Genomic DNA, 23,059 nt, shown 5'->3' with positions numbered 1-23,059 from the left:
CTCGAGAAATTTGGAGTATGAAAGCCAAATCAAATGAACGAATGACAGGGAAAAAATTATGCAGAAATAAAAACTTAATGTCCTATTTAATTAAAAATACCTCACTAATGGATCTCGAGTCTTTGCATTTACCATTCAACTAATCCAATGCTTGTGAGTATGTGACATCGGCTACAATAAGTTTGTTTTTTGTTTTTCTTCTAAAACTAACGCTATTACCTTACAACAAAAACAATGTTACCTTTGTGATCATCTTCTTCAACTCCTCCTCTCTCAACTCTCTGACGCATCTTCCCTCTGTAATGTCTTCACACTCCATTGATATTTTTCTCATCAATTTAATATGAACGGATTTTGGTTAGTAATCCTTTTTCATTGTGACGTTTTGAAAAAACCTCTAATAGAAAGAATATACTGCATCAATTTCTTGAAGGAAAACCTTAATATCTTATAAGAAAGTTGGGTTTAAAAAGTCATGAAAAAAAAAGCACAAATGTATTGCAAGTTGCAAATCTACTCTTCTGGATAGCTTTTCAATTCCAAATCCAATACTACCATTGATTTTTATTGAAAGCTGTAGTCATTAGGTGCGACTACAGACGAAGATGGACGGATTGTTAGCCGCTTTTTTTTTTTCCTGTCAAAAGGACTGTTAACGTCAGTTTTAAAGAAAATTGCAAACTTATTAAGTGACTGATGTGGTATGTTTTCGTGCATTGGATTATTTGGATGGTCCATATTTTATGAAATGAGAGAAAATGCACAATCTCTAAATACAGAGGCTCAAGATCCCTCAAATATAGGTGGACAGATAAATATCTACTTATACTAATAGCACAGAATTAGGAGCCAAAGCAAATAGACCTAACAAACTGTCAAGAGCGGGAACAAGGATTTTCGAAATGGTAAAATGCCGCCATTCCTTCTCTGCCCATAAGCTTCATAAACAAACAAACAGGCCCTCTATATGACCAAAAAAAACAAACAAACAAACAGGCCCTCTCTGTAAATCTCAATCATGGACGAGCAAGAAAACAGCCTCAGCACCACGCCTTCGTCCAATAAGCGACCTTCAATGTCTCCGTCCCGGCAAATTCCAGCTCCCAAGAAGCGAGTCGTGTTGGGTGAGATCTCTAACTCGACAAACGACGTCGTTTCCACTCAGAACTCGGCTCCGAAGAAACCCAAGAGTAGCTTGAAGAAGAAGAAGAAGAAGACGACGAAGAGGGAAGGGGAGGCCCTCAAGACTGAAATCGTTGTGAGATCCGTTGATCCACGCAAGTCTGATCATTCGTCTTCTATATATCGCCATCTTCTTTCATTGGAGGTATGAATTCTCCTGTAGAGATTTGAAATTCGATGTTTGGATTGGTGAATCTTGATTTGCATTTGTGTTTAGATTTTGGGGATTTTTTTAGTTGGTTCTGGAGTTATGGAATGGGTTCTAGGCCAATGATATTGATTGCGTTATTGAATTCATGATCAGGTTTACATTTCTTTTGGTTTTGGATGTGTGTTTAAGATTTTCCTTTTAGTTTTTGGTTCATGAGTTCGATTTCTAAGTTGGCTTTCTAATTTTCCTTTTCCTGAGTTCTTCACCTTGTTTGGTTACCATCATAATCTTCAGATTTTTTATTTTTATTTTTTATGTTTTGTTGACATATTTGGGAAATGATACTTGATAATTCAATTTCAGATTTAGAAGTTCCAAGTGGCAGTTTTTTCGTTTATGATTAACAATAGTTTGGTTGTGCTTATGGTCCATTTAAATTTTTGAGAAGCTTAATTCAAATAAGCCAAATAGTTAAATTAGTATGATTTTTCGTTATTTTCTCTGTCTTCCTACATTTTTGCATCACCAAACACACTTGTATGCTATAGATTGATAGGTTAATGGTATCTATGTCTGATGGTAGTGTATGATTCAGATGGATATGAACAAGAGGTCTTCACCCAGTTACATGGGTAGGGTTCAAAATGATATATCACCAAACATGCGAGAAATCCTGGTGGATTGGTTGGTGGAGGTTGCTGAGGAATACCAGCTTGTTACAGACACCCTCTTTCTAACTGTATCATATATAGACAGATACCTGTCTTCATATGCTATCAGCAGGAACAAGTTACAGCTTCTTGGTGTTGCTTGCATGCTCGTTGCCTCGTACATAATTGAATACCCTAATTTTAGCTTTGTTCTATCTTTAAAACTGTGTAGGCATTCTTGAAATGGTGACTTGAGTATTGTTTTGTGATGCAGAAAGTATGAAGAGATTTGTCCTCCACGTGTTGAAGACTTCTGCTATATAACAGATAATACCTACATCATGGAAGAGGTGACCAACTTGAGTGTCTTTGTTTTTCTTGCTTTGCTCTGCTAGTTGATTTCTATTTGTGAGCTTTTTAATTAATGTTGAATTTAGAATTAACAATTAGGTGTTGGAAATGGAGAGGGATGTACTCAAATTCTTGAACTTCGATACTGGTCCTCCCACAACAAAGAATTTCCTCAGGCAAGATAATGCTTTGAAAAGTCTTTGGTCATCTTGTTTTCCATGGTTGTATGTTTTTTTATGCTTATCTTTTCCTTCCACTTATGCATTTGGTGTTTGACAAATGATATTAATGTTGATTTCTTATTGTATTTGCAGAATCTTAATGAGAGCTGCCTTGGAGAACTACAAAGTAGGGAGACCTCTCTATGCTGTTTTGATGCTGATTTATTCTCTCCTTTATTTTCCACTGATTCTGTTATATTTCTGCCTTTACAGTCTTCTAAGACGCAATTGGAATTCTTGAGTTGTTATCTTGTGGAGCTAAGTTTGCTAGACTACAGTTGTGTCCAGTTCCTACCATCAGTAGTTGCTGCATCAGCTATTTTCCTTTCGAGGTTCACGATCCAACCTGAGGTGCATCCTTGGGTAAGAAATAACGCAATGGATAGAGTATTGTGATTAACCTGAGGTTTGGCATTCCCAGTCAGTAGAGATAGTTTAGTCAGTGGAGAGATTATTAGGTGTAAATTGTACAAAATTCATGAGTACATTAAGGGGAGAGATACATGCAGGAGGCAGGCTTACTACTTTTCTAGATTTCAGTGAATATTTCGAATCTTTTAGCTTGAGGAAGAATAATGATTGAGTCTGTTAGAAATATTTTGACTGATTTTCTAGTGAATTCATTTATAAATTTTGCAGAGCTTGGCATTGCAATCATATTCTGGTTATAGACCATCCGACTTAAAGATGTGTGTCCGTGCCATTCATGACTTGCAGTTGAATATAAAAGGAAGCTCTTTGCGAGCAGTAAGAGATAAATACAGGAAGCCAAAGGTAATGTGGTTTTCTGGTGTGACAATTTTGCATCTTTTAAGGGGGGTATCATGTAAATAAAGGTGATATTATAGATTTAACTTCCAAAAGAGCTTTAATTTCTGTGAGTACAACTAGGGGCATTGCCGGAAACCGCGTTGGCTGGAATTTACCACAAGGGGTTGGCTGAAATTTACCATAAGGGGGAGCATTGTCTTTAAATTTTCTGGAAATCCACTACCCGATCCTTCAATAAACCAATTTGAGAGTTTTAGGACATGTGATTGCTGCTTTTGTAGAAATGTTTATCTGATCATGGTGATTGAACTTTTTTGGACAGTATGCGTGCGTAGGAACATTGACATCGTTACCCGAAATTCCTGCAATTTATTTTGAGGCCATCGACATATAAGTATTTTCAGGATTCTGACAGAAGCTGATTTTGAAGTTTGACCTAGCTTTCAAGAATTACTTTCAACAAATTACGTTTCTAGTAAGAGTTAGGGACTGATCAACTTGAAGCTGGTAGATGCATGGTGCCTAAAGTCAATGCTTGCTTAGAATTTAGATGCAGAGACGCCTATGACCTCAGGTTTGGAGTTAACTTTTGGATACTGAATAGGTTTTAAAAATCATTATGTTTCACTGGGTTCATTCTCTGGACCCAAATATTTGTAAATTGCTGTGGATGTGAAATAAAGGATTATATATTTTTTAGGCATATCAATTTTTTCTAATCAAGCTTTTCCTTTTCATGGTATGCCCATGTTCCGTGCGCAAATTGAGTATAATTCGAGAACCTGTTCCATAATATCCACGGCCCTCAACCCAAATTTCATGTCCAATTTTGAAAGAGTTTTCTAAGCATATGTATCTTCAGTGCTAAATCTCTGATAAACCCTAGTGACAATGGTGATGGCTTGTACACTACACACCGCATGGTGATCATTTTCAGGGTTTATGAATTTGAATATAGTTTGTTGGGATACTAGTGGCAAAGGTTAGTATTAGGTACGTTTAGGCACTGTTTTAAGATGAGTTGTCGTGGTGGACTTGAATCGAAAAATGTAAATTGATAATGTTTAAGGTACCCGACACTTAATTAGCACTAGGCCTGGCGGGGTGATCTTGTAGTTCTTGATCCGTGAAGATATGTTGATAAAATACAAAAATCCAATACAAACAAAAAAGATTGTGTGTTTTGTTTTCTTTCTATTTCGAAGCATTTCATCGCTTACTATGCCCTTTCTCGTCTCCCTATCCTTTGGTACTTGTAGGGTTTCTTGCAGCTTCAGTATTTCTTCCGCTTCTTGTTATTTAGCAACCACAAAGTTTTTCTATCAAATAAAAAAACAATAATTTTTTTAAATATTTTCAATGGAATAATTAGTCATAAATCGTTGGTTGATTGTATCATTAATTATTTTTTCTCCCCGATTTCGATCTATTTGAAAATATAATTCTGTGACTTATAATAAATGTTTTCCTGTTAAGGAATGGAATAGTAATTATTATTATTATTATTATTTTTTATCAAAGAGAAACTTCATTAGATAAATTTCAACAGTACAATTAAAGATATCAACAAGACATTTAAAGTATCAATCCCAATATTGTAACAAACTAACATGCTAAAAGCAAAACTACCACGGACAAAAGCCGCATTAAAATTATTAGCCCACATCACCACAATTAACCACAAGCCCAAACACAGCCCACAAACTCAACATAACCAGAACCCTAAAACAATTCATGAGCCTAAATGAGCCCTACCACCACCACATGAAGAAGCGCCGTCCCGGCCACACTCACCACTGCATCCGTAACAGATCTGGGGAAAATATGATTCTCAATGATCTACCTACGCATAAGTGCAAACAAATAAACCAAAACAACCTTGCCAAAGAACAATTGAGTGATTTATAGCAATCTCCGTAAAAGACGATGTAGAATCAAATTTAGAGAACATGAGTGTCGTTAGGGAACAAGTTTTGGGAGAAGGATTTGATTGAGAACATAGACTAAAATAGGTAATGGGGAACTTCAATCTAAGCATGGCTCAGAAGAAATCACTACAAGAGATTTTTTTTTATTCAAAACGCCCCAATGGACTTATTCACTAACCTAAAAGAAAAAGACGATTTTTTTTAAAATTAAAAAAAAAAAAAAAATATTCAGCCGTCTAGGCACTATTAGGCAAGTCCATTTTTTTTAAATTTAATTTTTTTTAATAAATAGTAACGTAGCGCAGTTATACATTAGGGTCTTTTTTAAATAAATAGTATGGCCACAAAATTATACTAGGGTCCCTTTGTTTATTAATTTTTTTTCCCTGATTTTTGTTTATCAATAAGAGTAGTTTAAAGAGTATAGCCGCATGGGCTACAATGTGATGTTTTTAAATTTTTTTAAAAAAAATTAATAGTATAGCCACGCGGCTATTCACTTAAAAAAGAGCTACACAGCTATACTAGGGTCCCATTATTTTATTATTTTTTTTCCCTGATTTTCGTTTATCGATAAGAGTAGTTTAGAGCATTATTCATTACTATTAGACAATTACTCGAGTCTCTATTATCCCCTTTTGATTTTTTACTTTTTCAGAGTTATTACCCGTATAAAGAATTTAGCATTTTCCCGTTTAATACTCGTATTATACACGTACGTTCATATTTTTCAATAATACTTTCGTTTTCCATACACATCTTAAAAACTCGGTAAAATACACGTTTAAAAAAAAACATAAAATACATGTATGGTACACGTACATATGAATTTTTCATGTTTAATACATGTGTTTTTTTTTTTACAAAATTTTCAATAATACACACAAAATTCACATATTATACACATAATTTTAACATACTATTGAATAAAAATACTATATTCAAATATTTAAACAAATTATATTAAAATATATATAGTGGTCGAACTTTTCAATTGTAACTTGCCAAAATTTTGTTGAATAAAACACATATGTATTTATTCGTATTTTTCCCGCTCCATATTTTACTAACTATTAAAGAATTTGAGAGGCTAAGATTATTTCTTACTTGTTGTACGAAAAATGCAAGATGATGATTTTGCAATCTCTTTGCCAACCAGAACAACAATTTCAAACAAAGTTTTATGGGTACAATAGTAAGAGAGGTGGTAGTATTCTTCTTGTAAAGTGTTGTTTGAAAAGTGAAGCAATTACCAAGACCACTCCAACTCAGCATGCAATTCTGTACGATAAATAATGTGTGCAGTAAAATTATTTAGTAGCACTCGAGAGAACGAGATAGATCAAAGGCAAACATTCCCACGCAAATAATAAAAAATAAAAATTGAACTCTCAGATTGATTTACTGTGAAATTTCTCTATTTTCAATATCTGCTTTGGATATGTTGAAACTAGCAAATTAATAACTATAAAGTATAAACTAAAGCAAGTAGGCCACAAAAGTTCAAAATTGCTAAGGCACCCTTCTTTGCAAACTCTCAAACTAGAAAACTTATGTTTTGCTTCCAGCGTAACCTATCTCTGTTAACTGTTTTTCCCGAGCAAAATGGTACTTGCAATACACGTATAGTGGGACCTAAGAGGGGCAAAGTAAAAGTTTATCATTCTAATGATTTTCGAAATCACATCAAAATTTTGAGTAAAGATACCTTTGTATACAACGAGTCCTAAGACTCCAATAGCCAGCGATATTGCAAGAGGAACTGTCAAGGGCTGATCAGGTTGAGTAATGGTGCTTTTCATGCTGTTAGTTCTTATTGTGCGGAGTATAGTCGTGCAGAGTATAGTCGTGCGGAGTATAACCATGCGGCTATACGTTTTAAAAAAAATTTGTAAAAAAATAAAATAAAAATAGACTGTTTAGACGCTATTAGGCGGGTTCTTTTTTTACTAAATAGTACCATTGTGCTGCTATACTGGGGTCTTTTTTTTCTTAATTTTTAAAAAATAAATAGTATAGCCGCTTGGTTATACGCGTAGAAAAAAAGGGCCTCACGGCTTTGCGTTGTAAATATAATATATTTAAAGAATAGATGCTAGGCTATATTGGGGTCTTTTTTTGTTTATTTAATTTTTTTAATAAATAGTACAGCCGTACAGCTATACCGGGGTTTTTGCATTAATTTTTTAAAATAAGTAGTATGGCCGCACGGCTATATTGTGGGTTTTTTTTTGTTTTTTTAATATTAAAAAAACGGCTATACTTATTAAAAAAAAACATATGCCTAGTCACTAGGCGAGTGCCTACCATAACAACAATTTCAAACAAAGTTTTATGGGTATAGTAGTAAGAAAGGTGAAAGTATTCTTCATGTAAAGTGTTGAGGAGGGAAGAAGGGGCATTGATGCTTTTTTCTCTTCCTCACTCTATGGAGTTTTCCTTTAGAACTTACAGAGGGAAAGATATATTAGAATTTAGTTGTGAGCGTAGAGTTTTTGAAGGGAATAATAATTTATTCATTGAACTTGATAAATGAAATGGTTAATAATTGAAAATGAGATTATTCGGACTCATAAATACATATAGAATTATTTGGAAAGCCCTATTCAATGTAAGAAAACAGATTCTCTTTTTTGAAGTTGCAACAACTATTACTACCCATTGCAAGCTCAATAACTTACCTATATTCATTTTTGTTTGTCAACTATCACTATTTACGCAATAAATCTGTCACATTTTTACCACTAATACCCTTAAAAGAAAATAAAGCTAAAAATAACAAGTAACAACACAATATTGTATCAAACTACTAGCTTTCACCCCACCTGTGGTAGGAGAAACACTCTCATGCAATGACACTTTTTACTATCCTGACCAATAATGAAACGATATGTGGGCTATTGTTTCCACATGTCATTGTGTTATTGGTTGAGAATAGTAAAACAGTGCTCTTCCCATTACAAGATTATTTATTTATTTATTTATTTTTTGCTGTGGTATGGGAAAACCTTGACAAACAATAGTTTAAAAAAAAAATGCCGGACAAAAAAGAGAAGCAGGAATTTAATCCCATCTTTCGGGTGTGGGAACACTTCGTGGTATTTACCCAAAATAAATAAATAATTGTATAAACCGTTAACCCAAACCCGGAAAAAGTTTGAGGCAGTATCAGCTCCGAAGTCCGAGTCTCGTTTAAGAGACCCGCCCAAGTCGTCGACACTCACAGTAGTATAGAGAAGCCAGAACAAAAACGCGAAGCGACGGAAGAAGAAAGAAGAGAAGCAAGGGAAAACCAGGAGAATCGGTGAGCAGAAAAATGGAAGTGGAGGTTGACGAGAAGGAGCTGAAAGCCGCCGGAGCTGAGCCGTTGACCGACGGACGCCATGGCCTCCGTATCCATGGTTGGGAAATCGAGTCTCGCAAGCGCTCCATTCTCAAGTCCTCCACCCTCGAACTGTATGCTCTTGATTTGATGCTGGGTTGCTGTTAAAAAGTTTCAATTTTATTTATTTTCAAGGTAGATGCAATGTTAGGGATGTTTCTTGATGTGGGTTGTTGCAGGTGGGAGAAAAAGCTTGAGACATATCACATGCCAGAAATGGTGTTTGGGGACAGTTGTTTGGCTCTGAAGCATTTTAAGAGTGGCTTTACAATTCATTTCAATGCATTTGATGCTCTAGTTGGGTGGAAGAAGGAAGCTTTGCCACCAGTTGAAGTCCCAGCTGCTGCTCAATGGAAATTCCGAAGGTAACCCATTGGCTACTTTTATGTACTCGGATGGACTTTTGTTTTTCTGTTCTTTCTTGGGTAGCTTTGTGACACTCAATTCTATAGCGTGTTACTAAAATGTGTACCTCTTTTGATTTCAAGGGTGATTGATTGATGCTTTAGGAGACCCTCCATATGCTTTGTACTATCTAAAGTATGGGGATAATTTTGTAGAGCTAAATTAGACTGACAAATTCAATTGACAGGATAGAAATATGTCTCGACTTCTGTATCTCTCTTCAATTTATTTTCTGATAACTTTGTTGTGGAATAGAAATAGTTGTGTCTTGATGGTGGGTGTGAATCTGTCGATTGAGTTGTTGTTGTTGTTTTTTTAAAACAAAAACAAAAAAATACTGATGGAGATACTGGTCTTCAGTCTTACATTCCTTTTCTCAATTTTCAGTAAACCCTCCCAGCAAATAATACTGGACTATGATTATACATTCACAACGCCATACTGCGGAAGTGAAACTGTTAAGTTTGATGCAGACAAGGTGCACATTTTATCTTTTGTCTATAGTTGAGCATTTTCACTCTGTTTTGTTAAACCTCGCTTAAAAGAAGGAACTACAAAGCTTCTGGATGCAAAGCCTTTTCATTATTTATTTTACTGTTGTTTATGTTATGATAGTGATACGAAGTATTCTTTAAAAAAGAAAGATAGTGATACTATAGTATTAATTCATATTTTATACGGCAGCTTGAAGGAGGAGAGATCTCTAAGGATACCTGCAATCTCCATTGGGAAGACTGCAACGAAAAAATTGATGTAGTTGCTTTGGCTTCGAAAGAGCCTATTCTCTTTTATGATGAGGTGGGCATCCTGGCTGATAACTAGAAGCATATTCATAGGCTGTGCCAATGCAGACATATGCGTTTATCTACTCTTTACTTTTTATGTGTGTGCCATGACAAAAGTCATCCTTTTAACCTTTACAGGTAGTCTTGTATGAAGATGAATTGGCTGATAGTGGAGTGTCACTTTTAACTGTAAAAGTGGTAAGTCTTCAATCTCTATTTTCCCCTTGTGGCTTAATCTGCTTTTCCAACAATATGACGATCGCAAGGAAGGACTTATCATGTACATTTTGATTTTCTAGAGAGTCATGCCAAGTTGTTGGTTTCTCCTGTTGCGATTTTGGGTGAGTCAATTTCTCTCAATTCACTTACATTCCTTCCAAGCACAATTATCAATGTATTTTTGGTAGATAAAATTGTTTTGGCACAAGTTCTTAATTTGTTAACTCTGGGACTTAGTTAAGAAGTATTCTAACTAATTGGAAAAAGAAAATACCAAGCTCTTTGGAAACTTCATGATTATATCAGTCACTTCTTCTTTCTGTTTCCTTAATGTTATAACTTACTGATTCAGATCTTCTTACAGCTTAGAGTTGATGGAGCACTAATGAGACTAAGGGACACTCGAATGCATTGTGCTTTTAATGACAATGCAAGTCCCACTATTCTTCGAGAAAGCTGCTGGAGAGAAGCCACATTTCAGGCTTTATCTGCAGTAAGTTGAAGTTCTGTGCTTGCATACAAATTATAATACTGCCTTTCTTTCTGACACTATCTCAAATTATTTAGTTGTTTTGTTTACTCTTGGGAAACAAAGAGATGCTCTGAACCTCCCCCACTTCCCAAAACTTATTTGATTGTTGTGTGACTTGTGGAAAATGAACAGGCATTTTCTGTTCATCAAATTTGAACACGGTTTTGATGATCTTGTCAGCTAAACAAATATAAACAAATACCATCGTCAAATTATTTCGGTTTATATCATGCAATTCTTTCCTGCAAGGTTTCAAGCTTCTAATCTGGATTAAGTTTTGTCATCTGTTCATAATTAGATGAAACTAAAAGTAGTAATATCAAAGTTTTTGCAAGATAAGTAAAGCTTAGGCTTGAAGTTTTTCTGGAACTTAAAATACAGTATCAGTTTATATCATGGAATATTCTGAATTTGAATGTAGCAATTTAGATTTTGAATAAGGCTTTTATCCTTCTGACTTAAGGATGTAAGTTGTATTCAAGTCAAGCTTTGCTTAAGGGTAATGTGGTAGATGCTACTCTACATGGGATCTGGTTGCTGTTTTATCTTATGGACTTGAAATAGATAGTAAGCTAACTGACTTTTAATAAACTAGCAACTGTATTTTTCTCTAAAGGTGTTTTCTAATAGTTCCTACTAGTGATTTTGTCCTTCTTCTTCCTATGGGACCTTTCTAATAGTTCCTACTAGTAGTATTGTCAAAAGAAAGAAGATTTTTTGTTGCGTTGTGCATGAAGTATTTTCTTTTCACATTTCTTAATTAAATGGTGCAGAAGGGATACCCTTCTGAAGATGCTGCCTATAATGATCCAAGCATCATCAGCCAAAGGCTTCCTGTCATCATGCATAAGACCCAAAAGCTAAAGGTACCTGATAATGTGTAAGGCTGTAAATTGTCTCCATGCAAGAGTTTCTGTTTTGCTGGATTCTATTGAATGTAAACTTTTCTTTTCACATTCGCATATTCTCTTACTCTTTCTCATGTTTATTAAGTTATCTTGTTCAATTAATTTGGAAAAGTAGAAAGAAAAAAAAAACAAGTACTTTATGCAAATTTCCTATTTTTATATTCGTATCATGCCACCACAATAATTGTGGGGAGAGCTGAAAGAAAAAGCAATACAACATGAATTAGTAATAAGGTTGCAACTTTCATATGAGATTATAATTTATTTCTATAAATAAAATGCTCTAAAAATCAAATTAAAAAATGTTTTACATACAAACATTCAGGATGCGTCCATGGACCTTGGCTTAAGCGATATGGGTTGAGGATAGATCCTAGCTTAACCAAAAAACAAAAACAAAAAAATTATCAGAGAGACCCATGCGTTGCTAGTGTAGAACGTCCTTTGTATAGAAGTTGAACTAATTGACCACATCCCCTTTATGTTAATCTAAAGGAAGTTCTCTTCAAAATAAAAAGTAAAAATCTAAAGGAAGTTCCAGATGGTTATCCCATTATAAAGTTTAAGAATAATCTTAGCATCAGTTTATATGTGAAAAAGAAAATGTATCAGAAAAACAATGTCCTCTGATATTAAGCAATTCTAGTCAATGGTATACGAAACCAGATAGAGGGAGTGCATGTGACAAGTATGCATCATAAATAGACATAATGTTTTATCTGACATATAGAAGTCAGTATAGGAAACTGATAAATTGGGATTGTTGTTGTTGATGTGTTCTCCAAAAGCATCTTTGTCCTTTTTCTGGTAGGATATGCTCCATTGGTAAGGAGATCACTTGGGGTCTCATGTTTTCCGTTGCTGGCATGGTATATGTAAGAATTACAGCCACTAGCCATTTATCAGTTTAGGAAGGCAAAAGAAAAGTACAGGAAAAGAAATGCTAGGCACCACATAGAGGCACTGATTTGGGAGGAGTAGCATACAATGTTAATGGAGGAAAACTTCCAAATTTTCATATTATCTGATTCTTTGTGGAGCTTAAGGAAGTAAAGTTGTACAAGTGCAAAACTCTTTCTTTTGACTTACAACCTAGGTGTGCGGTCTTGGCTACTGAAACTCTCACATGCATACAAAAATATGACATGTCAGAACTTTGTTGTTACTTTCAAAATCTCCGAGTTTTTAGAGTTGCTATGCCTATGCTTTGACCTTTCTGAAGGCCTCAGGGATGTAGCTTTTGAGCGGTAAAAGCAGGCTGGGGTTAGGGTGGCTCTTAGGCTAGAATCTTGCCAAGTCAATATTGGGAAAAGCCATAGCATTGTTTGAGCCATAGATACAACAAAGCTAGAAGTTGATAATCAGTAGCAGAATAGAAAAACCTCATAAGAACTCATTTCCATGAGACATAATGCACCTGAGATTATTGCATGCATCATGGAATAGGAAATAACTTCAATATTATAACATGCCTAAAACAGTAGGAACTTCTCAGTATCTTTCCTAGTTTCACTGGGTAGATAAACAGAGGATGACTCTCCAAGTAGGCCTCTAACCTATGCTAGTTCTGTACTTGGTAGAAAATAATTGAGACCTCTTCCAAAAGAAAAGTTATAAAACAAAGTTCCAAACTAGGGTAGTAGGATGGATGGATCAGAGCCGAAGGTTTAAGTCAAGCTTGCAGGGCTCTGATTGTGGCTCTAATACTTGTGAATCCAACCGGAAGCTGCCTGGCCACATAGAATCCATTACATCGTCCAGTGTGAAAGGCCTCATGCTAAACCTTGTATTTGCATCATTGAATCTTGCTACAAGTGAAGTTTCATCTCTGCCTGGCTTGTGCACAAGTGAGTGAGGCTGAACGCTGAGTGATCTAACCATAGAAGTAGTGAACGGAAATCCCATCATTGACATCATTCTTTGAGACTGGTATCTTCTGGCTGCACCTCTTTCTCTCTTGTGGGCGTTCTGGTGACCCCCTAATGCCTGCGAGCTGAAGAACTTCCTCATGCAGAAGTTACAGGAAAACACCTTGCTAGAAGCTGGTCTTGACTGTGAGTCTGTATCTCGCTCTGTTGAGAGCAAATTCCTACCTAGGCTCAGGTTCAGCCACTCTCCTCTATTAAGATCGTCAGTTTCTTCTTTGTTATCGTTGTTGATCAAAAATCTGTTTTGCTCTTTATCTAATATTAGTTCACTTTCACGTTCTCCTTCTCCCTGGGAGATCATTTCTTCTCAAATCTCAAATTAGGTGAGGGTTTCAAAAGGAAATGGATGAATTTAAGCTTGTGCAATGGTTTGAAATGGTTGTAATTGACTGTTTGAAGGGTTTGATCAAAGAAAAAAAGAGAAAAGAAATGGAGAGAAGCATTAAGAATGTAAAGTGGAGAATGCCTGTTTTTTATTTTATCTCTTCTCAGTGAAGTGGCCCCTACCTTGTGATGCTCGGTGCTCCAGGGGACAATGTCTATGTCATCTTCACTGTTTCCCTTGTTAAAGCTTAGGATTCCTCACTTTCATCTTTCTCCTTTTTTTCTGTTCCTCAAATGACACCAACTTTACATCCTTTTGGAGTAACTGGGAGAATTACAGAGTTGACAATCCTACAACATTACTAGTCAAAATCAGTCTTCTAAATGTTTATTTAAAGTGTCTGCCACGTTTGCTTCTTATCCACACCAAGTATACAACTTGGTTTCTGTTTAACTTAAGTGGATTTGTGAGTATGTTGATGGGATTTTTCTTATTCTCAATAGGAATCTCTGGGTTATGGTGCATGACTTGATCAATAGGAAATTCACCTTGCAAGCGGTAGTTTTCTTCTCTTTCTTCTGTGAATTTCTTCTCCTTAGTTACCAACAGTAATTAGTAAACTCTAGTCTGTCAAAAGTTCAAAACACAGTCCACTTACATCACTCCCTGCATATAGGACATAAGTTTTTTACCCACCAGACAAAACCCTTTCATGTCAAGTAGGTATCAATTGGCAGTAAAGATGGGGCACCTACCAAACCAATATGCAATGCTGAGTGGAGATGAGTTTATGATAAGAAGCTTCACAGTGCAGCTAAAATATTAGTGAGTGGTGGTAGAGTTACTCTCGTTTTAATTGTCTCATGATTTGATGTGTTGTGGTGGAGTGATTGGGGCCCAGAGAATTGGCAATAATGGTTCAAAGAAGTAAGCAATTAGCAAAACCGGATAGGGTGGTATCGTGGCTTGCAAATGTTTTAGTGTTCCCTTTGGGACAATAGTATCTATGTGGGTGTCTTCCTGCTGGGACTTCTTGATGCCCCTTTTCGAACTGCTAGTGGTGGGCAATGCGTGTGTACAGTAGGAGAAGTGCATTAGGAGCCACCTGTACTTCTATTCAGTCTTTTTGTGACTTAAATCAAAGCTAAAGACAAGAGGAGCTCGGTTGCCCTAAATCTCTCAACACGCACACACAAAGATAAAAAGTTGATCAAAAGTTATAACAAGAACCAATGAATTTTGAGCTTTCTGAAAGTTTGCAATCCTGTTGATATGGGAGAAACACTTGTGTGAAACGGGAATAGCATTGTTTTGCAATTTCCGGCCAATCATTGTATGTCATGCATGATAATTTTTTCACGTAGAAGTTTGTAATTGGCCAAGGATAGCAAAACAATGCTACTCCCCATTTCACCCAAGTTTTTCTTATTGCTATGGCTGCTGCTGGTAGATAAGAGAGTTTTGATTAACATTTCACACACGTTTTTCTAGTTGATATGGTTGCATTAATTATACAGAAAGTTCTTGTAGAGTACTAAAACATCGTCATGTGATGTTATTAAATTCACATATTATAATATTGATGGACAAGATGTTATTAAATTCACATATTATAATATTGGTGGACGAGGAGTTTATGGGTTGTAGTATTAATAATTAAAACGTGTGTTATAAGGAGGAAAACTTTCACAACTTACCTTTTCATGTTTGCACAAGGTATTAAGACAAAGTTGCAAATAAGTTAAACAATGGTTAGCGTTGTGATAAGAATCGGAGAAGTAACATGCATAAAATTCACACTTGGGGTCTGTTTGGCACTGACTTTGGAGGACTCTGTTTGGCTGAAAAACTTAAAATGTTAACATTATTGTGCTTAGTAAAGCACTTATGAGCAGTAGTTTTAGTGATAACCCAATTGCCCAAACCCACCGTCTGTTCAGTATTATTACTTGCTGTGTTATGAAGATTCGTGAAGATTGGAACTGCTCTGTCAAGCATGTCTTTCGAGAGCAAAATTATGCTGCTGATGCCTTGGCTGCCAAAAGTTATGAGTTTAATCATGGCCTCCATGTTTTTAAGAAACTCCTGCCTTTCTTAGAGCCATTTTAGATGTTGATGCTCGAGGTGCTGCTAAACCTCGCCTTGTTCCTATTCAATTGTTTCTGTTTTGGGGCGTTTGCCCCCCTCTGTACCCCAAAAACAAAAAACAAAAACCACTTATGAGGAGAAGAAGTATTTTCTACATAATTATTCCCAAACGTGTCAACTTGCAAATAAGCACCTAAAAGAGTGCCCACTTTAGTTTGTCTGTCAAACTTTTTAACTCTTATTGAGGGTGAAAAGATATTTATGGATACTCTCCATTATAAAAAAAAGATATTTATGGATACCAATTCCATGTGAAGGCTCTCTCCTCTTTCTCCTTTTCTCCCGCATGCATCTCAATTGGTTTAGTTATCAGCACCGGATGGAGAAACACTTCCGCGAAGTGGAGATAGCAAATCAGTGTAATTCTCATTGCAATTAAGTTTTTCTTTACCGGATGAGTATGAATTGCTGAAGACAAGTTAATATCTTTAATGGTACTTTATGACACAACTTATTAAAAATTTGTGAAATTTTTTTTTAAAAAAATTCTTAATTCATAAAAGAGGCTGAAAATTCAACTCTCGGCATGATTTTGATGGATAGTGGATTAGCAACAGCTATTTCTGACTCAACAGTTCGTGAGAAAACTGAAGAAAGAAAAAATTTAAACAAGGAGGAAGATGCTAAGTGATCAAGTGTGTTTGCCCGTTTTTGGAAGACTTATTATCAGAATTCATGAAAAGGTGTATGTAGGAAAATGTGCCTTAAGCTTGTTTGCTTTGTTCTCCTGTCACCGTGCGGAGCTTTATTGTGGACTTTTGGTATTCATCACATTTTTTTTTTTTAGGAATTCAATTTTGTTGCTAATTCTCTAGTCAAAAACGGCCAATAATAAGGAGTTGGGCTTTGACATTCTCTATGAACCTCGTGTTATTATAAAGAGATTTTCGATTGTTAATAATAATAAGAGTGCTGCTAAATGAATCCTAAAATTAACTGAGTACACCATACTATCAAACTATTTATTGAATTACTAATTTACCCTAATATAAAATGACCAAAAAGGATATATTGAATTGTATTCCCCAATATGTACACCATCTTTAAGACTTGACGCATGCCCATTGTTATAACTATGGTCAACTCTTTAATTTTAATCTTTTAAACTATTTAAAACAATAAAATAAAATAAAATTTAAAAAAGAGAAAAAAAGCTCTCTCTCTCCTTCCCGACCCACCCCACTTTGAGACGAGTTGAGATATGCTGTCCCCAAATTCCCAAACTACCAAATCTCCCTAACTTAGATTGAAAACCCACACCTCTCTCGAAAGATTGAAGATAATATATTTAATTAAGAATTAAAATCTTTGTTTTACTGCTTGAGCTTTTGAACCCATGCCTTCAAACAAATTGACTTAATTTTTAACATACAACTCGGAATCCAGGAGAAGTGTATTGATCCCAGTTGATTTTGTATGCATAAAACTTAAACAATCAATAACACAAACTAGGTGGTGGTGGTCTCACAGGAGAGAGATAAAAGAAGAAGAAGAAGAAGAAGAAGAAGCAGGAGAGAGAGAGAGAGAGAGAGAGAGAGAGAGAGAGAGAGAGAGAGAGAGAGAGAGAGAGAGAGAGAGAGAGAGAGAGAGAGAGAGAGAGAGAGAGAGAGAGAGAGAGTGAGTTTTGTTAAAATATTATTTTATTATTATTTTACTTTATTTGTTTATTTTAAATATTTTAAAAGATTAAAAATTAAAGAGGGTGTACCATGGGTATTTTTGGTAGTTAAATATGGTGTACTTAGTTAATTTTACATTTTAATTTAAACATTAGGGTGTACTCAATTAATTTTAGGGTTCGTTTAGCAGCACTCTAATAATAATTGATGTAACAAGTACACACAGTTCTGTGTCATATATAATCAGTTATGGTGTGTTTACTAATCAGGAATTGAATTTCACATATGGAGGATTCCTGCGTTTACTTCACATCAAGAAATTAAAAAGTGAGTGGGGTCCACACAAGATTAGGAATTGAATTCTTGATTTTGGAGGAATAATTTTTGGGTGAGAGGTGATATTCTAATTCCTGAAGAACTAACCCTTTAGGAATTCATCTTTTTTACTCATTATATCCTCACACAATTTTAAAATTTCCAAATTTGCCATCTATTTTAACTCAACAACGAGGACATTTTAGTAATTAGCACCAGTCATACCCGAATTCCATATGATTTAGTAAACAACTTCAATAGGAATATGAGATCTAACTCTCCTTAATCCATATGGTTTAGCAAACAACTTCAATAAGAATCCGGAATCTAATTCTCCTCAATCTAATTCCTACTCAATTCAATTCATCCTCAATTTAATTCATTCTAATTCAATTACAGATTAGTAAACATGTTATTAATGTGATCTAATGTCGTTGGTTACATTACATATATGACTAGAAAATGTGATCTGTTTCTTTCTTGAAGCTTTGAGTGAATGGAGAAAATGATTACTAATTTATTATTGATCTCTTGACTTTCTTTGTTTGCAACAAATGTTGAACCTAGACCCGATTAATTTCCTCACCCACTTCAATGTGTCCATTTTCTAACCATATTAGCAAGTCATGTATGTAATGTAACCAACGACATTAGGGGCTCGTTTGGGACTGCTTCTCTAGGAAGTATTTTTGCTCATAACCGCTTCTAATAAAAGCGCTTTTATTATAAAAATCTTGAATTTTCATAAAAAATTAAAGTGTTTCCTGAAGAAGCACATAACAGGTGTTTCTCCAGGAAGGGCTTCTATGATCCAGAAGCGCTTCTAACTTTTCTGCAAAACACTGTCAGAAGCACTTTTAGTTATCAAAAAGCGCTTTTGGCCATTTCAGAAGCACTCCCAAACAGGCCCTAGATTACATTAATAACATATTTACTAATCCATTTCTTTCTAGAAGCTTTGAGTGAATGGAGAAAATGATTACTAATTTATTATCGATCTCTTGACTTTATTTGTTTGCAACAAATGTTGAACCTAGATTCGATTAATTCCTGCCCCACTTCAATGTGACTTGAGTTAAATCCACCTATGAAAAAAACATTGTTGAATGTCTTTTTGTGGACTGTGGGCCACAAGAGAAAGTGGAGATGGGAAGAACTTGGTGTTAACTTGGACTTTTTCTCTTCGTGGATTCTCTTCAAATAGTAGCCCATATATGTTTGAGTTGAGGAGCAAGTTGCAAGGTGCATGTGGCCCCAAATGCTGCTTTGTTACAAGAATGAACTGAAACTTTGCATCTACAGCTGACATTGACACTGGCCTTTCACTTTATTTTTTTCTTTTTTTTATTTTAAAATCAACATTTGGTATGAGTGCAAATGAGAATAACCAACTTCATGTTTTCTGTTTGTTTGACATGCTCAAACGAAAACGAACATTCTTTTACCACTTTGTTTTTACTTTAATTTATTGGTGATATTATATTTGATTACCATGAGCATCAGTGATAAACTTCATTAAAAGTTTTAGCTAAATATAGAATCATTGCTCAACAATCTCCTAGTGGTAAAAGCATATTACTTTATAAGACGGCAAGAGTTTGGATCTTGTTCTCCCCTTATTTGAATAAAAAAGAAAATGATTATCGTTCTCCCCGTACATCCAAGTTTTGATTTTGAATCTCTCTCCCCAGTTAGCTCTCTTGTAACCAAAAAGGTGTCAGGCAGCTCAAGGAAAAACTTGCAATAAGGACAAGGAACCTCTAATCAGAAACAAAACATGAGCTAAACTACAAGGGTAGTAAGATGAATTTAGCTAACTCATGTCATCCTCTATTGAGCTGTTTGACCTAACTCGGTGTGATTCAGGTGCAGACCACATCGATTTACAGCCGAAGCATGCTACAAGATTGAAGTGTGCGATAGATTAACTGTTTTGAGAAGTGCTCAGGCAAACAGAAGATAACCAAATTTGGCAGTCGTCTGCCTACACATTGGCCACTAACCAATAGAAGGCCAACTATTTTTAACACATGAATCATGAACCAGCTTCTCCAGGTTGGAACTTCATCCTCTCCCACAAACAGATCAATGCAATGTGCAATGGGCCATACTTGCACAAACTAACAGCGACACCACTTGTGCTTTCCCTCTCACAACATCAGCATCCCATGTGATTTCAAGTCTCTATTATGACACTTGCACCGGGAATAATTATTGATATACAAACAGAATCACGAGTCACAGATGCATTATAAGAGCTATGCAAGATATTTGGAAATGACATGAAAATCTTCAACCTAGCAACAGTATTGATTGGAGTTGCAATTGAATTTGTCTTCTTGTTTTTAGAGTCTCAGCTTCCTAAAAGGAATAATGAATTATCACAAAAAGTCATAGAAGAATGGGCTTTATAGTCCTCTGCTATTCTAACACAGAGCTTTTAGCATTTGTGCATTATCAATATAAACCCAAAAATAAGTACAAACAAATGCTGCAAATTTAGAAGAACTGACATTATTATTCAAAAGAGAAAAACCTAATATAATGCTTTAATCAACAGAGACCCTTGAAACAATTAATCACAACTCACAAGACAGAGAAATTGACCAAGATTCAAGAATAAGCACTGAAGTTCAAACACCCATAAACCTTCATCCTAAAGGTCATTACAGATATCAGATGAACGATCAAGTTTCTTATTAAGAACAAAATATAAAAGGATCCTAATCCAAAAGCACTCATTCCTACAGGATACAGCCAAACTCTATGATCAACCCCAATATATAGTTGCACTCAACTATGCTGATCCAAAAGTCTGTTCAAGTCCCTGCAATTGCATAGCAAAGGGGCAGAGCTGTGTAAGAATTTTAAATCAAATTGGCAGTAACAAACCAAATTATAGGTTATTCCATGAAATCCAAGCATATCAAAACACTTGTTCTGCTTATTCCCCAACTCCATGCTTAAAATCCATATCCAGACTAATATTTGCACCAAAATGTGAGTATATCCTTCCAAATCAAAAGGTTAATAGTCAAACAGATAACAAAATCCCATTTGCAGCATAAGTTGAATGCAGTGATGCACTCGAACATAGCAAGTGTTTTAACATAAAATTAAAATAAAAGATTTAGTGCATGTGACAGATTGAAGATAAAACCATATAAGCAGCTTTTATATAAAAGCTTTCCATTTCCTTTTAATCAACAAAGAACATTTTTGTTCTATTATTGAATTTATGACTATGACAGAAGAAATTATAATTAGTTATCGAATATTTGCATGCCTACCCAAATTGCAGCAGTTTTTGTCAGAAACAATGATACCATAAGAATGTATCATAAGCAGAAAAAACAAATACATATGTCCACCTAATGAGTCATTCCCACTCCCCACCTTCAGACTAGCAAACAAATTATGTAGAGAAAAACTAACAAAAGAAAAGAGTCCATAGGTGTTTCTTATTTAACATGGGGAAAAAAAAATTCAAAGCAATTATTGACTAAAAAGAACAAGTACTCAATGCAATCACTCAATTTTATAATAACCTGAAACAAGAGAGAAAAAGTATTTAAATTTGTTATCTAAGCACATTATTTGACCAAACGCCACTCTGTTTACTCAAATTCAAAATTGAAAAGCTTAAAATCTGTAACGTCCAAACAAGGAATGAAAGAGGACCTACAACAATGCATCATTCTCCTGCCTTTGCATGATTGGAAGTCTGTGCGCATCACCGGTCTTTTCCATTCCTCCCTATCAATCCCAATCCCAATCCCAATTCTTCTTAATAACCAATCTTAATATACTTACAAATCCTACCTAGTTTAAAAATCATTCTATCAATCAAACACTCTGTCTAGATTTAAATGAGCCAACACTACTTATTCTACTTTAACACTCTCCCGGGCCATCAGCGGAAGGATTGAAAACAAATCGGCAAAAAACATTTCTTTCAATTTTGTCATGTGTCCTAGAATCAGCAAGACTCACAAAGAGACTACTAGCGATCCTGACAAGTACGGCAGAAGGTACCGTGTGACAACTCGCAACAACCACGCGCATTGACAGCCAGGTGAGATGTGAGGCAAGTTGCAGCCGTCGCACTGTGCATTGGCAAAAGCGATTGTATGCAGCCCAGTTCTCCCAAGTTCCTAAAAGAAACAAAACAACGCCAGTAAAAATGAGAAGACTATTTGTTATACTCATACCATAAATAAGTAACCACTATTTTCAGATTCGCGAGGGCAAATGTCATAAAAAGAACTCTTTCATAATGTAAAGCAACCAGATATGAAATAAAAAGAAAAGGGTAAACTAAACAACCATAGAAATTTCATGATCCAGTTGATTGTTGCAAAGGGAAAAGAATAAGAGACGTCCTCCCAGAAAATGGTTGGCTACTTAATCCATTTTCTCTTCCCGCTTACTCCAAACAGTGAAAATGAACAGAAAGACAAGATTTTGCCTATAAATTTCTTTTCTTTTTCTAATGGTGAACCAAACATTTCGCTTGTTTCACTCTATTCTAGACCATGAAACCCCAAAATCACCAACAAAACCAAATCAATTACACGATTTTTCCAGTATATTTGTGAACAATAAATCACCAAATCAACAGATATCATCAGATAACAACGCATTGATTCAATTTCCTCCATTTTCTCAGCAACCAATCAGCAAATAACATAGAGGTGAAAAATAATCTCTTTTTTTCAAAGGAGAGACTGAAAGGGGACCTGGGAGAAGCGAATAAGAGGCGACGAGGAGTGGAGACAGTCGGCGGACGGAGACGACGGAGAGGTGGCGCCGAACGGAGCGACGAAACCCTAGCGGTAGACACCAATGACCGAGACAACGAACCAGCTGAACGCCAAGCCATTTTCTGAGTTACTGTTGCCGAGAGTGTGTGTGGCTTCACTGGCGAGGGCTTTGTGAGGGTTTTGTTTGGGTTTTGTTTTGTGGGGAATGGTGCTGCGCAGGTGCACGACAGCTGATGTGCATCAATCATTTTGACCGTCGGATTCTTAGCCATTCATTCATTATGTACCGCTTTTATTAATACGTTTTTTTTTCTTCTTTTTTTTCCTTAAAACTAATGTTTTCTGGTAGGGACATGTCAATTCGGATCAAATATTGAGGCTTACCAAATTTATACAGATCAGTAATTCTGATTTTCTTTGTGTATGTAACTAATGTTATCTAGTTGTAAGAAGCTTTATAGTTCAAGTAGTTAAAA

At 35.5% G+C, this 23,059-nt stretch overlaps 4 protein-coding genes across 4 annotated transcripts; 2 read left to right on the top strand and 2 right to left on the bottom strand.

Moving 5' to 3' along the window:
- Positions 1 to 836: 836 nt before the first annotated feature.
- On the top strand, positions 837 to 4,031 carry LOC110767945 (cyclin-A3-4-like). The gene is made up of 8 exons (XM_021971611.2): positions 837 to 1,327; positions 1,929 to 2,161; positions 2,258 to 2,333; positions 2,434 to 2,510; positions 2,649 to 2,682; positions 2,769 to 2,918; positions 3,195 to 3,329; positions 3,649 to 4,031. Exons 1-8 carry the CDS (start codon positions 1,019 to 1,021, stop codon positions 3,718 to 3,720), a joined length of 1,086 nt encoding a protein of 361 aa, XP_021827303.1. The 5' UTR covers positions 837 to 1,018; the 3' UTR covers positions 3,721 to 4,031.
- Positions 4,032 to 8,389: 4,358 nt separating this feature from the next.
- Positions 8,390 to 11,533, top strand: LOC110767979 (TIP41-like family protein). Its single transcript, XM_021971657.2, has 8 exons — positions 8,390 to 8,710; positions 8,816 to 9,001; positions 9,429 to 9,519; positions 9,726 to 9,839; positions 9,965 to 10,024; positions 10,126 to 10,167; positions 10,410 to 10,538; positions 11,351 to 11,533. The coding sequence occupies exons 1-8, from the start codon at positions 8,571 to 8,573 to the stop codon at positions 11,459 to 11,461; spliced, it is 873 nt and encodes a 290-aa protein (XP_021827349.1). The 5' UTR covers positions 8,390 to 8,570; the 3' UTR covers positions 11,462 to 11,533.
- Positions 11,534 to 12,925: 1,392 nt separating this feature from the next.
- On the bottom strand, positions 12,926 to 13,893 carry LOC110767950 (zinc finger protein 7-like). The gene has a single exon (XM_021971618.2). The coding sequence runs from the start codon at positions 13,712 to 13,714 to the stop codon at positions 13,139 to 13,141; it is 576 nt and encodes a 191-aa protein (XP_021827310.2). The 5' UTR covers positions 13,715 to 13,893; the 3' UTR covers positions 12,926 to 13,138.
- Positions 13,894 to 20,422: 6,529 nt separating this feature from the next.
- Positions 20,423 to 22,870, bottom strand: LOC110767946 (uncharacterized). Its single transcript, XM_088245128.1, has 3 exons — positions 22,560 to 22,870; positions 21,814 to 21,974; positions 20,423 to 20,647 (listed from the first exon to the last, which is right to left on the bottom strand). The coding sequence occupies exons 1-2, from the start codon at positions 22,853 to 22,855 to the stop codon at positions 21,824 to 21,826; spliced, it is 447 nt and encodes a 148-aa protein (XP_088101254.1). The 5' UTR covers positions 22,856 to 22,870; the 3' UTR covers positions 20,423 to 20,647; positions 21,814 to 21,823.
- Between the last annotated feature and the right edge of the window lie 189 nt (positions 22,871 to 23,059).

The sequence above is a fragment of the Prunus avium genome, chromosome 8 (genome assembly GCF_965620075.1).
Source record: "Prunus avium chromosome 8, drPruAviu1.hap1.1, whole genome shotgun sequence".
Lineage (NCBI taxonomy): Eukaryota > Viridiplantae > Streptophyta > Magnoliopsida > Rosales > Rosaceae > Prunus > Prunus avium.
This window is presented reverse-complemented; position numbering and strand designations above follow the sequence as displayed.